The 13,390-nt window shown below is 52.3% G+C and overlaps 1 protein-coding gene across 1 annotated transcript in view; it reads left to right on the top strand.

Moving 5' to 3' along the window:
• The window catches only part of BDKRB2 (bradykinin receptor B2), a 43,069-nt gene extending 30,197 nt beyond the window's left edge, over positions 1-12,872 (top strand). Inside the window, exons 2-3 of the mRNA XM_005903676.2 lie at positions 5,591-5,698; positions 9,129-12,872. Coding sequence (XP_005903738.2) covers positions 5,625-5,698; positions 9,129-10,221 — 1,167 coding nt within the window. The 5' untranslated portion in view covers positions 5,591-5,624 and the 3' untranslated portion in view covers positions 10,222-12,872. The remainder of the gene's footprint in view (positions 1-5,590; positions 5,699-9,128) is intronic.
• Positions 12,873-13,390: the final 518 nt, after the last annotated feature.

Consider the following 13,390-nt stretch of genomic DNA (forward strand, 5'->3'; position numbering starts at 1 on the left):
CACAGGGGCCTGCTTGGCATCATCACCAACAGGTCCCAAGACCCAGGGCCCATGGGCTACCAGTTTCCAGCCTGTGCTGATCTCCTAGCCATGCTCACGCGGCCAGCAGAGCCCTGGTTTGAATTGTCCACCTACAGCCACCTGTACAGACCTTCTTCCCTTGAAGAATGAAGTCACAGTGCCCCCTTCAAACCAGGGGCAGCCAGGCCTGAAAGCCCATATGACCCCTCAACTATTCACAGGGGGTGCCTTGCATCAGGAACTTTAAGGAGGGCATGAGGCCTTCCCAGGCAAGAAAAATGCCTTGGCATTTGGACTCAGGTAGACCTGGATTTGAATCCTGGCTCTGCCTGTGGCTAGCTGTGTGATCCTGAACCATCTCAGGTTATTTAGCTAAGTCTCTGCCTTCCTGTCTGGTATATGGGAATATACCATATATTTATATTCCCATATACATACCATATATGGGAATATACCATATATGGGTATATACCCATATACCATGTATGGTATATACCATGTATGGTATATGGGTATATGGGAATATACATCAACCACACAGTGTGGTCTTTAGGATGTAGCAGGCAGAGCACACAGTAGGTTCTTCCACTTCCCTTTGCCTCTACTCTGAAGATGTGTCTGCTGGGGAGGAAGAGAAAAGTAAGGATCACCCTGCCTTCTATCTGTCAGTGAACAGTCATTTATTGAGCACCTAGTAGGAGTCAGAGGAAGGAAGACACAACACAAGCATTTCTGACAGACCTGCACTAAACAACGTGGTGGAGAAGGACGAGGGGGAGAGGAGGGAAGAGAACGCCGCTGCTCGAAGGTGTTCAACTGAGAAAAAGAGCCAGCGAAAAAGAGACTGGAGTGCGGGGCTTGAGGCATGTGCTTGGTCGCGTCTGACTCTGCGACCCCATGGACTAGTTAACCCCCAGGCTCCTCTGTCTATGGGGATTCTCCAGGCAAGAATACGGGAGTGGGTAGCCATTCCCTTCTCCCGGGGATCTTCCTGACCCAGGGATTGAACCCAGGCCTCCTACATTAGCAGGTAAATTCTTTATCTGAGCCACCAGGGAAGCTTGACAATGGGAGACAGGTACTAACAAATTTATTGCAAGGAATTGGCTTACATGATTGTAAGGCTGACCAGGCAAGCCCAGAATCCATCAGTAAGGTGATCAGGAGAGGCGACCTGAACTCTCAGGCATGGCCTGTCCATAAGTGGAACTTCTTCTGGGAAACCCTGCTTCTGCTCTTAGGACCTGTCAACTGATTAAGCCAGGCCCACCTAGATACTCAGGATGATTTCCTTTACTTAACATCTGATAAGGGATTTCAATAACACCTTCAAAATGCCTTTACAGCAACATCTGGATCCATATTAGATTGAATAATGGGGGGGGCTGTAGCCTAGACACGTCGACACATAAAACTAATCATCACAGGGCACTTTGGGAGGCTCCATGGAAGGGTTGGTAACTGAGCAGGTCTCAACTTCAAAAGGTAGAAAGTGGAGAAGGGGATTCAGGCATCGGGGGCAGCCCTGGAAAACGCAGAGGGGGTGGGAAGGTAAGAAAGAGCCTTGGGAAGCAGATGTGGATCATCATGACTGGAGTCCCATGGAAATACATTAATACAAAGGGATAGAAATCGAGGAATGGTTTAATAAATAACAATAAACCAACACAGTGCATTCTCTTAAAGGCATCCTTATGATGCTATAGAACAGCATGGAAAATTTTTCTTGGTCTGATGGTCTATGTAAAACCACAGGAGACGAAAGGCTGGTTGAAGGTGTATGAAAAGAGTTGTTTGGGTATAGAATTCTGGGAGATTTTAGCATTTTTAAATGCTCTACTGTGGTCATATTACCTTTTTTTTAAAAGGGGAGAGGTTTATTTTTTTAAGGGGAAAGATTGGTGTTAGGCTATCAGCTAGAATTGCTCATTCATCCATTAAAACAACAAAGCTCAATGTCTGGGAAAGAAACAGAATAAGCTAATTCTAAGCAAGTGGAAACAGATAAGACCAGCAGGAGCCCCAGACTCTGTGAAGACAAGAGTCCGGGAGGCATGCCCTGTCATCGCTGCAGAAAGCAGGGTCAGTGTGGTGGGGAGCTCTGCTTCACCCGGCTCCCCCACTTCCCGCCACCCCACCCCACCTCCACATGTGTTTCCAAAACATTCCAGGCCCATAAAGCGTCCAAATGCCAGAAGGGTCCACATGCACGTCGGACTGAATGGATCTGATTCAGCTCTCTAGTTGTTCCTGGAACAGACGTTGAATTCCCAGAACCCCGTCCATCCCCCCACAGACAGCTCTGGCCGTTTCTCAGGGAAAAGGAGAAAAAGCCCCTTGGAAACTGGGCTCAGGCCACTTCTCCCTGGTATCAAGGCCGTTACTGTGCGTGCGGCCCCACAGCCTTCCCTGCCCCGGTACTGACAGTGGTCTGCAGTTTACCTCGGTAACTGTCTATAAACAACATCCTTCCTGAGTGATTACGTGAAACAGATTTTAGAAGAAACCATTTATTCCAGGGAGGTGTCCGGGAAAGGGCTCTGAGCTGGATTTGGGAGACCTTGCTTCTTTCTAGCTCTGGCCTCGACTCCAACCTGAGTGGTCTGAGAGATTTTACTTATTTATGGAGCAAAGGTTTTCCAAGAGACTGAGATGTGCGAAACACGGCGGTACAGGCGCGGCGGAGGGTGGGGAGATGAGCCAGGCAGGTGTTATAGGCCAGTTGCACATGCCCACACAAGGCTGTCGCAGCGAGACCGGATGCAAAAGGCAAAAGTTGACAAGCCCACCCCTTGGACAGAGAAGAGAACTGTGTGGTCTCACGGGCTCCCCTGGATTAGGTGGGCTGGTGATGTCCCAGCGACCTGCTCATCTCTCCGTGCAGCTGTGGAACTGTGTCTGTAAAGCATCGCTGGGGCTGTGCCATGAGGGTGCTCTTGCAGTAGACGGCCCCCCCAACCCGGGTGCCTCCCTGGGTGGTTCCCGTTCTGAACACATTTACCACGTGCTTTGTGCGGTTGACACGGATAGCCTTGTCTGCTCCTCACAGCCAGCATCTGACAGTTGAGAAAAGAGAGGCACCATGAGGTTAAAGAGCAACCCGATGGAGGGGGACCAAATTCCAGGTCTGCCTCCGGAGCGGGTAAGCCTGAGCCTGACCACCGGGCTGGGCCTCTTGTTTGTGACCTGGGTTTTCGGCTGGAAGCCTGGGGCTGTGTTTCCCTCTTTCTGTCATTCTACACACAAGCTCTGACATCATCTCCATCACCTGTACAACTACTTTTCTTTTTCAGATTTCACTTTTTCTTTTCTTTTCTGGCCACACTCTGCAGCATGTGGGATCTTAGTTCCCCAACCAGGAATCAAACCCGTGCCCCCTGCGTTGGGAGCAGGGAGTCTTTACCACCCGACCATCAGGGAAATCCCACAACTATTTCTTTAATAGCGACTCACTTCTGAACTGTTAACTGTGTATCACCAACTTAAATGGAAAATGAGTATCATTTGTCACCAAAAATGCCCTGTTGAAATAAATACAATGGACTATAAGTAAGCCTGTTAAAGTCTGGTTAGATTTGGGTGTCCAGCCCAGGCCTGCTGGTTTTGTTGAAAGGGGAGTTACAAACCACCAGAGGGATGCTGAATACACACAGCCCCAACCTGACACTTTTCTCCAGGGTTCACCTGGAGTCAATGTGGTTACTAACCACACTGAGAGGAGTGGGTCAATGATTGGGGGTTATCTACCATCCAATCCACAACCCTCGCTTTGGGAACTATCTCCCGGCTTCAATACACACCCACGAAACACTGGGCACAGTTGATTACTCAGTAAGGGTTCCATAAGGCAAACCCTGGCCCTGGTGAAAGTGATGGTGTGTGTCCTGGGGCGGCCACAGCCTCACAGGCCTTCGGACGTGGATTCTTGGGGAACCAAAATAGACTCTGTCTGGCACTGAAGCAGAAATGAAGAATTTCCCTGGTGGTCCAGTGGTTAAGACTCACGCGTTTCCAATTCAGGGGCTTGCAGGTTCAATTCCTGATCAGGGAACTAAGACCCCACAGGCTGCGGGTGGTGCAGCCAAAAAAAAAGTGGAAATGACTCTCAGCAGAACCAAGAGCCAGTGTTTATGTGATTTGACAGAAGGAAATACTTTTAAAGTTAAGTCTTCTTGGATCAAATTCCGAGGGCGATAGAGAACAAGTGAATCAGGATGTTGGATGTTTTTTTCTAAAACATCTGTTTGAAAAACAAGGGAAAATCCCTACTGTAGAGTCACACCCTGTCACCCCCACGCAGACACGAGGATCAAAGTCTGGGGGGAGCATGGGTCCATCCCTCCCACCCCCAGCTGTGTCAATGAGAAAACTGAGGTCCAGGGAGGGCTAAGGGACTCCCTCAAATAGCACCCAGAGGGTCGCACACCGACCATTGCCACCCGCTGTGTACCCAGGTGCCCACCACAGCCAGCTCCCCACCCCCCAGGCCCTCAGATGCATCCCTGACATCTGAGTCTGTAATCCCCAGACGTATCAGTTCGGGTCCAGTAGGAGATTGAGAGGCAACAATCAAGCTGCCTAATATGCAGAGGAGTTTAAAGAGGGTCTACTTTCAGAGTGTAGACAGCATGTGGGGGTAACCTCTGCAGACGACCCTTTCCTCCCAACCCGAGGCCTGAACCACGAGAAGAGACGGCAGTTGTCAGAATCACTGGAGTTGGAAAGGCCCCAATGGGAGCTGTGCACCGGGGCTGGGCCCAGGCAGTCCCTGGAGGTCCTCAAGGGAGGAAGCTAGGAGCCAGATCCCCTCCTCCTTCCCCTCCCTCCCGCAGCCTCCTGCTGCTGCCCTGGGGCCAATCCCCACAGAAGCCGGACTGCAGCCCCTCCTGGTGTGGTCCCCGCATCCTGGGGCAGGGCCAGGGAGAAGCAGGAACGATGATGCTCCCACACACGGCGCATCCGAAGCAGATGCAGGGAAATTAGAGTTGTCCCAGACTTCCCCCTGGTCCTCAAACTGCCTGTTCTCTGGACACGGGAGACAGAAAAGCCCCCCACTTTGTTTTGAACAGGGGAGCAATGTTGACAGACAGTAACAAATAATTAGGATCCCGATGGGCTGACTCTGCCAGATCTGGGACGCCTAACCAAGCAGACCCGTACCAGAGGGCATGGGGGGGGGGCGCGGATGTGGGCGGAGGGGGTGGGGGACATCACTCCCCCAGGGTGACAGAGCTGGGAGGCCCTGGTTACCTGGGTGGCTGTCACTGTCTCGATGGAAATGGTGACCTTGGCAAGCAGGCTGATGGCCCTCGCCTGGACAGGGAACCCCACGGGGAGGGGAGCTCAGCTCTACCCTGCCCCACCAAGTCTCCAGCGCTGAGGGTCATGTCTGGCTTCTCCGTGAGACCATGAGCCCCTGGAGGACGGACACTGTGCCTGTCCCCACATCGTGTCCCAGCACCGGGTGTGTGATGGGTACTTAATAAATATTTAAGTGAAGGCCCCCGTTTCTCTCCCTAGGGGAGAATGCAGTCCCACCATCTAACCGTCTCCATCATTTCTCCTCCAGGGAGGCCCTCACTCACCTCCCCCTCTGAGTCCCAATGTTCTCGGCCTGGAGGAGACCAATGTTCCCATCCATCCATGAGGACACTGTGCCTACCACTGCCTCCTTCGGGTGAGTCAGAGGGGCTTCTTGATTTACTATTTCTGGGACAGGGGTGCGGGCACTCTGGGGAACACCTAGGAAAACATGCCCCTCCTCTCTGGGACGATAATGGAAGCCCACTGGAAACAACAGGCAACGTTAAATCCTGAGTCAAAAGTCCTCAAGGGCTGGTGTTCAAATCCCCCAGGGCCTGTCAGGGGCAGAAGGGAGAGGACTGTTCTGCTTTTGGGCTGGGTGTTGCAGGAGGAGGGACACACCGTACGGGGGGTTTCATGTGAACCACATGGGGTTGAGGGGGGATGTGAAAAAGGAGATGGAAACTCTGAAGGCAATGCAAGAAATCAGACAGAGGCTGAGCCAGGTCTCCATGGAGACAGGATGTCTCCAACACATGGCCGACATCTGAGGAAGGTCTGGACACTCTAAGGAGAGAATGTTGGGGGAATGGGTCTTGAGTGGAAGCAGAGGAAAGGGAGGGTCAGTCCTGAGGGGGCAGTGTCAGGGAGAGTGGGCAGTGGGGCCCAGCTGGAGCTCTCAGTCCTATGGCAGGTGTGGCCTGCTATGGAGATCACCAATGGTCGTCTCAGTAGAGGCCATGGAACATGGGCCCAATCACTCCCAATGAAGCCCTCCCCAGACCACCTTCTAACGACCCTGTGGCTTCTCGAAGCCAGATGCCATCCTGTTGGGAAAACTACCTTGCTGGAAAATTAACAAGTAACATCAGTTGGGACACTCTGATCTCTAGAGAGCCAGACCACAAGAGACAGCACTCCAAGTCTGAGGCTCTGGGGAAACAGGGCTTCTGTTCCTGCAGAAATGGGGCCAAAGGCTGGACCAAGGGGAGCACGCAGGGCAGGTCTTACCTTCAGAGGCTCCACAGAGAAGACTGCCAGTGTCCACGGGTCCGGACTTTAGGGCTTGTCTCTGTTCCGTGATGTCTGGGGCCTCACTTGGAAGACGCACAGGCTAGGGGACCAGAATCAGCCAGAGGCTTCACTGGGGCCACAGGATCCACGTCCTGGGCGGCAAGTCGGGGCCTCTTCATGGAGCCTCTCCATGTGGCTGCTTGAGCATCCTCACAACGTGGCAGCCAGCCTCTTCCTGAGCAAGAAACCCAAGAGGCCCAGAAGGAAGCTGCAAACCCGCTCACGCCTTAGTCTTGGAAGTCACACGCTGGCACTGCCACCCTGGGTGGAAAACGAGTCACTCAGTCTGGCCACATTCACTGGAAGAGGAATTAGACTCCACCCTTTGCAAGGAGGTTTATCAAACAATTTGTGGACATATTAAAACCACCCTCCATGAGAAGAGTATTTCCAGTTCCATCACTTGCTCCTTGAAGCACTGAGGGACAAAGCCTCACTTTCTAAGCAGCCAGTGAAGACTGTCCTTTTTTTCTCTACTTCAGCCTCATCCCTTGCCACTTGCCAACATCTCGTCCACCCGCCAGAACCTGCCAGTGGCTTCCCCACTCTGGGCTCTGCTCAGGCTACTCCTTCTGCCTGATCTGCCCTCCCTCCCTCTCGGCCCCCGTTGGCACGCTCTTCATCCTCTGAACCCCAGCTCCAGAGTCACCTCCGACCTCCCCTGCCTCCTCCCACCTGGGTCCCTTGACCCTCCTGCCACCCCGAGGCCTCACGTGCCTCGTTCCCACACTGGGTCTGAGGTGTCAGGAGCTCCAGCAGGGCAGGGATGTGTGGTGTCCCTTTCTGGGTCCCTCTGTCAAAATGGAGCTCAACACAGAGGAGATGCTCAAGAAACATGTAAGGATAAATTGCGTCGATGAGTGAGTTCATCACAGGTCCCCAGTCTGGCCCCTCCAAGCCAGTCAGCTGCTCCAGGATGTATAGGGGCTTTTCCTGGGAAATCCCAGAATCGATCAGCAGATTCTTTTCCATAATCTATTGCTCAGCTCCTCTCCTCCAAGCCTACCCAACAATCAAACTGCCCAGGAAGAGTCCCTCCACCTCCACTTTTCCCACATCCACCCAAAAGAGCACTTGGAACACGTTCAGTTAGTCCTGCCCTCTGCATTATGCTTTTAGCTTTTCGGTATGTCTTTACACCTACTCTTTGATTTGAACCTTGCAATAGTCACGCAAGGCAAATCAACGAGAGAGTAATACTCTACTCCAAAGAAAACAAAGCGGAAGCTCAGACGTAATTTACCCAAGACCACACAGCTAGGATTGGAGCCCATGTCTGTCCAAGCCCCATGCCTCTTTGCTGAAGGCAGAAAGGAACTAGCCTTAGAGAAACACTTGCAGAAAGTGAACTGCCCTCTGGTCCGAGTCTCACCCCAGAATGAAAGAGAAGCCAGCGGGTTAATGATAAAATCAGCAATGTGAGAATAAGAACTGAGACTTCCCTGGTGGTCCAGCGGTTAAGATTTTGTCTCCCAAAGCAGAGGGTACGGGTTCAATCCCTGGTTGGGGAGCTAACATCCCACATGCCTCGGGGCCAAAAACCAAAACCTAAACCCGAAGCAATGTTGTAACAAATTCAATAAAGACTTTAAAAATAGTCCACATCAAAAAAAATCTTAAAAAAAGACAAAGAACCAAGAGTGGTACTCGAGTTTGACACTGTTTATTTTAATAAGTTCACACACACACACACACACACAAAGGTAATTATTCTTGTTTATTGAACAGAGTGCAGTGCTTGGGACTTTCTGTACTTTATCTCGGATCCTCACCACAATGCACAATGCCAAGAAGATTTTGTTATTCCTAGTTTACGAAGTAGACCATTATGGTACAGAGAGGTTAGTTAACTTACTCAAGGTCATACAGCTAATGAATGAGTCAGGACTGAACCCAGAGGACTCTCTGACGCCAAAGCCCCCACGCTCCCTTTCCGTCAGGCAACCTCAGTTCATCATCAATGCTATGCTGATGGAAGGTAGAGAAGCTCGACAGCTACCCTCTGCCAGGAAGAGACAGGGCGTGGGCAGATGGGCTGTGGTCTCGGAGCCAGGCTGGAATCCCCCTGTCTGGCATGATACCACTTTTCTCTTCTAATTAATGGCTCACTCACAGCCAGGCCACAAGAAGCTGAAAGAGACCAGCGCCCTTAGGAGGAGTCCCTGTGATAAGGAAGGAATGTGCTGTGGGTCCTCCCACCATGGAAGCTTCCAGGAGGACCAGCATCTAAGACTCACGCTTGTTCATATGGGTGACGGATGCTGGCCAAGGAAACCTCCCAGCGGAGCCTGGAGGCCAAGAACACAAGCTCTCAGTTTAAGTGCAAGGAGCACAGGCAGCTTTCCAAGACCCCTGGGGACTCAGGTGCACCCAGACTGTCTATGAACACGGCACAGCAAGGGCCTGAGTTCCACCCCTGACTGGACGCACGCCCTCGCCCTCTGCAGCAGTTGCTACTCCTTCCTCCCGTCACCCCGAGGTGTAACTGCCTCTTTTCCACTTTCTTGCAGCGCCGAAATGTTCAACCTCACCTCCCAGGTCCTTGAACCTGCTCTCAACGGGACCCTGCCCGACGGCAGCAGCTGCTTCCAGTCCGACTTGTGGAACTGGCTCAACACCATCCAGCCCCCCTTCCTCTGGATCCTCTTCCTGCTCGCCGCCCTGGAGAACACCTTTGTCCTCAGTGTCTTCTGCCTGCACAAGAGCAGCTGCACGGTGGCGGAGATCTACCTGGGCAACCTGGCCGTGGCAGACCTGATCCTGGCCTGCGGGCTGCCCTTCTGGGCCATCACCATTGCCAACAACTTCGACTGGCTCTTCGGGGAAGCCCTCTGCCGCGTGGTGAACACCATGCTCTACATGAACCTCTACAGCAGCATCTACTTCCTCATGCTGGTGAGCATCGACCGCTACCTGGCCCTGGTGAAGACCATGTCCATGGGCCGGATGCGCGGGGTGCGCTGGGCCAAGATCTACAGCCTGGTGATCTGGGGTTGCGCGCTGCTTCTGAGCTCGCCCATGCTGGCCTTCCGCACCATGCAGGAGTACAACGCCGAGGGCCACAACGTCACCGCCTGCATCATCAAATACCCATCCCACAGCTGGGAGGTCTTCACCAACATCCTCCTGAACTCTGTGGGCTTCCTGCTGCCCCTGAGCGTCATCACCTTCTGCACCGTGCAGATCATGCAGGTGCTGCGTAACAATGAGATGCAGAAGTTCAAGGAGATCCAGACGGAGAGGAAGGCCACGCTGCTGGTCCTGGCCGTCCTGCTGCTGTTCGTGGTCTGCTGGCTGCCCTTCCAGATCAGCACCTTCCTGGACACGCTGCTGCGCCTCCACGTCCTCTCGGGCTGCTGGGACGAGTACGTGATCGACATCTTCACACAGATCGCGTCCTTTGTGGCTTACAGCAACAGCTGCCTCAACCCGCTGGTGTACGTGATCGTGGGCAAGCGCTTCCGCAAGAAGTCGCAGGAGGTGTACGCGCGGCTGTGCCGGCCAGGGGGCTGCGGGTCGGCGGAGCCCAGCCAAACGGAGAACTCCATGGGCACGCTGCGGACCTCCATCTCTGTGGAGCGCAACATTCACAAACTGCAGTAGCGGGTGGGGAGCAGCCAGCGAGCAGATGGCACCTGGGGCTACCGATGCGTGTGATGACGGATGGACGGCGGCTCTCGGGACGCGCCCCCAGGAGGAAGGAAGGCATCCCAGTTGTGACCTTGGGCAGTGAGTCGGTGTCTCCAGTAAATTCCTGCCCTGCCCGAGCTGCGGTGAACAGGGCTGCGAGGTTGGAAGGTGCACAGCCAAGGGCCCCAGAAATACGACAGTATTATCCTTCTTACTGGCTGCCACCCCTGGGCCAGTCTGTTGCTTCCCGAGGAGCAGAGGAGCCTTGGGACAGGGACAGGAGTGGCCGAACTCCCCTCCCACGTGGCGTGTCACTCTGCCGGAGCAGGACAGCTCAGATCTCCAGAAATGCCGCCCAGCTTTGAGGCAGCCGCTGAGAGGGCCTCACGCACTGGCTGACGTGTAGTCTTGGGTTTCTTGAATCCGCTCAGCTGGGACTTTGGAGGATGATTCCTCAGGTCAATGATAGTTAAACTCTGAGCCATCCACAGTGAGAGCCCAGAGACCAGGACTCTCGTTCCCCTTGCAGAAAGACAAGTGGTCTGTGCCAAAGACGAACCCAATAAGTACTTACCCAGCATTTGCTGTACACGCAGCGTGGACAAGAAAAAAGAAAATAATCTGTCCTGAAGGAACTTGCAGACTCGCGATGATTCAGCAATCACCTCAAGGCTATTCTAAACGCGGTCAAGCTAGGCACTGTGGACAGGGCAGGGCGGAGGAGTCGGGCGCCCCAGCTCAGAGGATAACTGGCTGCACGTGGCCGCGTCCCCGCCTCGGTTTCCTCCCGGTAACAGGAGGCTGTTGTGGGGATTAAAGGAGGTAACAGGCACAGAAGTACTTTGACAAATGAAAGGTGCTATGTAAATATGAGGCATTATTATGCCCGCAGAATGGGAATAAATTTATTCTAAGGAGAAAGACAAGCTCAGCAAAAGGTCTGTAGAAGAGACTCGGTATTGAACCTAACGGTTGTGGAAAATACGCATTAGTGTCTGACACATAACTAAGTGCTCTGTATGTTAAGCTCCCTTCCACCACCTGCCCTTCCCATCAATTTGCACGCGTGCACGCGTGCACACACACACATACACACACACACGCACAAGCATTTTCAGAAAAGGTCACCCCTTCCATGGAGGCGTGAGAACACCCTCCCTATCCCACCTCCACCGGATCATTTACCTGAAGAAGCAACTGCAGAGGAGCCGCGGCCCTGCCTCCTGCGGGCGGGACCACGTGGCGAAGGGCGTGGTGGGCAGCGATGGGCGGGGCGGAGGGCGGGTACCAGGTGTCTGGCTGGAGGAAAATGGACCAGCATCCTTGGCCCTTAATGGACAGGCGCCTGGCCCCAAGCCCCAGGTCCTCCAGGGGGAATTCCTTTCTTCTTTTTCTACACGTTTTATAGTCTGCCTCCTGAGGCTGGCCCTCTGGGAGAACAGATGCTGACATCAAGCTCTGAGAGTCAAGACAGGGATGGGTGCTCAGGAGCTTCTGGTAATGTAGGCAGCGCCCTGGAAGCACTCACCGGATCAGTAGATGGGTGATTCGTTACCGGGCTCTTATCTTCCCCAGGGCCAGCAGGATTGGGATGGCAAAGAGCCCATAAATCCTGACCAGTCCAGCTCTGGACTTTAAAAGAAAAGATTTACTCCCTATCCCAGACTTTGTTTTCTGCCATGCAAGCCCCTCTGCCCAAATAAACATATGCACTCATAGCTGGAGAAAGAAAACAGGTGAAATAAGAAATACAAACCATTTCATATTAGAATGAAGTGAAATCATGTGTGGGCATATGTTGGTAAAGAATCTGCCTGCAATGCAGGAGACTCCGATTCCATTCCTGGAGAAGGGATAGGCTACCCACTCCAGTATTCTTGGGCTTCCCTTGTGGCTCAGGTGATAAAGCATCTGCCCACAATACGGGAGACCTGGGTTCAATCCCTGGGTTGGGAAGATCCCCTGGAGAAGGGAAAGGCTACCCACTCCAGTATTCTGGCCTGGAGAATTCCATGGACTGTTCAGTCCATGGGGTCGCAAAGAGTCAGTCATGACTGAGCAACTTTTACTCACAAACCATATGAATAATGAGAGTGGAGTTTCACAAAAGGAAGCTAGGCTGGGCTTTGGGGTGTGAGGAACTCATTCATCAGTGGGTGTGTATGGTCTGAGGGTCTCCTGCCAGCAGAGTCCTGGGCTCCTAATGGCCATTTAGGGTCCACCCGTGGGCAGAGGAGTAATTTGTCTATGGGAGGGGAGCTGCCCTGTGGGTTGTGTTGATACTGTGATAAAGAACATCTGTCCTGTGAAAGACCCAAAGGGCTATCACATTATAAAGAGGGATTATTTCACAAATGAGGAGAAATGGGTGAATAGTGTAAATGTGCCTTTTCTGTCCAAAATAATAAAGGGATGAGGCATTTTTGTGTAGTTCTTTCATTTGTTACAACTCCCAAAACTCTGAATCTTGTCACAGACACTGCCATAGGCAGTTAGAAGTCTTGGGTGCATGGGTTCCATTTATTTCCACTCAACCTACTTAAAGGCTCTGTGCTATAAATTAGTGGTGTCCAAACCATTGTAATTGCATATCCGTATAAGTAAAAAAATTTTGATGATTTTTACCCAATATGTACACTTATTAACAGGTATTAAAATGTACACTCTTAAACATACCCAAGTAGAAATTTAAGAAATTTTGAGTGCTTGAATATTTTCTCCCATCCCACATTGGTGACTCAATAAGTTCCCATCAGGTGCCCATGAGGCCCCATGAGGTCCTAGAATCATAAGTAAAAGTGAAAAAGTGAAAGTATTAGTCGCTCAGTCATGTCTGAGTCTTTGCAACCTCATAGACTGTTGCCCGCCAGGGTCCTCTGTTCATGAAATTCCCCAGGTGGTTCAGATGGTAAAGAATCTGCCTGCAATGCAGGAGACACGGGTTCAATCCCTGCGTCGGGAAGATCCCCTGAAGAAGGGAATGGTCATCCACTCCAGTGTTCTTGTCTGGAGAATTCCATGGACAGAGGAGTCTGGCGGGCTACAGTCCATGGGCTCTCACAAATCATAAGGATGACAGCAATTCCTTTGCGCGTGTGATATGTATCTATTAGGTGTCTTCCATTTGATTTCCATTTGACGA

This window comes from Bos mutus, chromosome 21, assembly GCF_027580195.1.
Source record: "Bos mutus isolate GX-2022 chromosome 21, NWIPB_WYAK_1.1, whole genome shotgun sequence".
NCBI lineage: Eukaryota > Metazoa > Chordata > Mammalia > Artiodactyla > Bovidae > Bos > Bos mutus.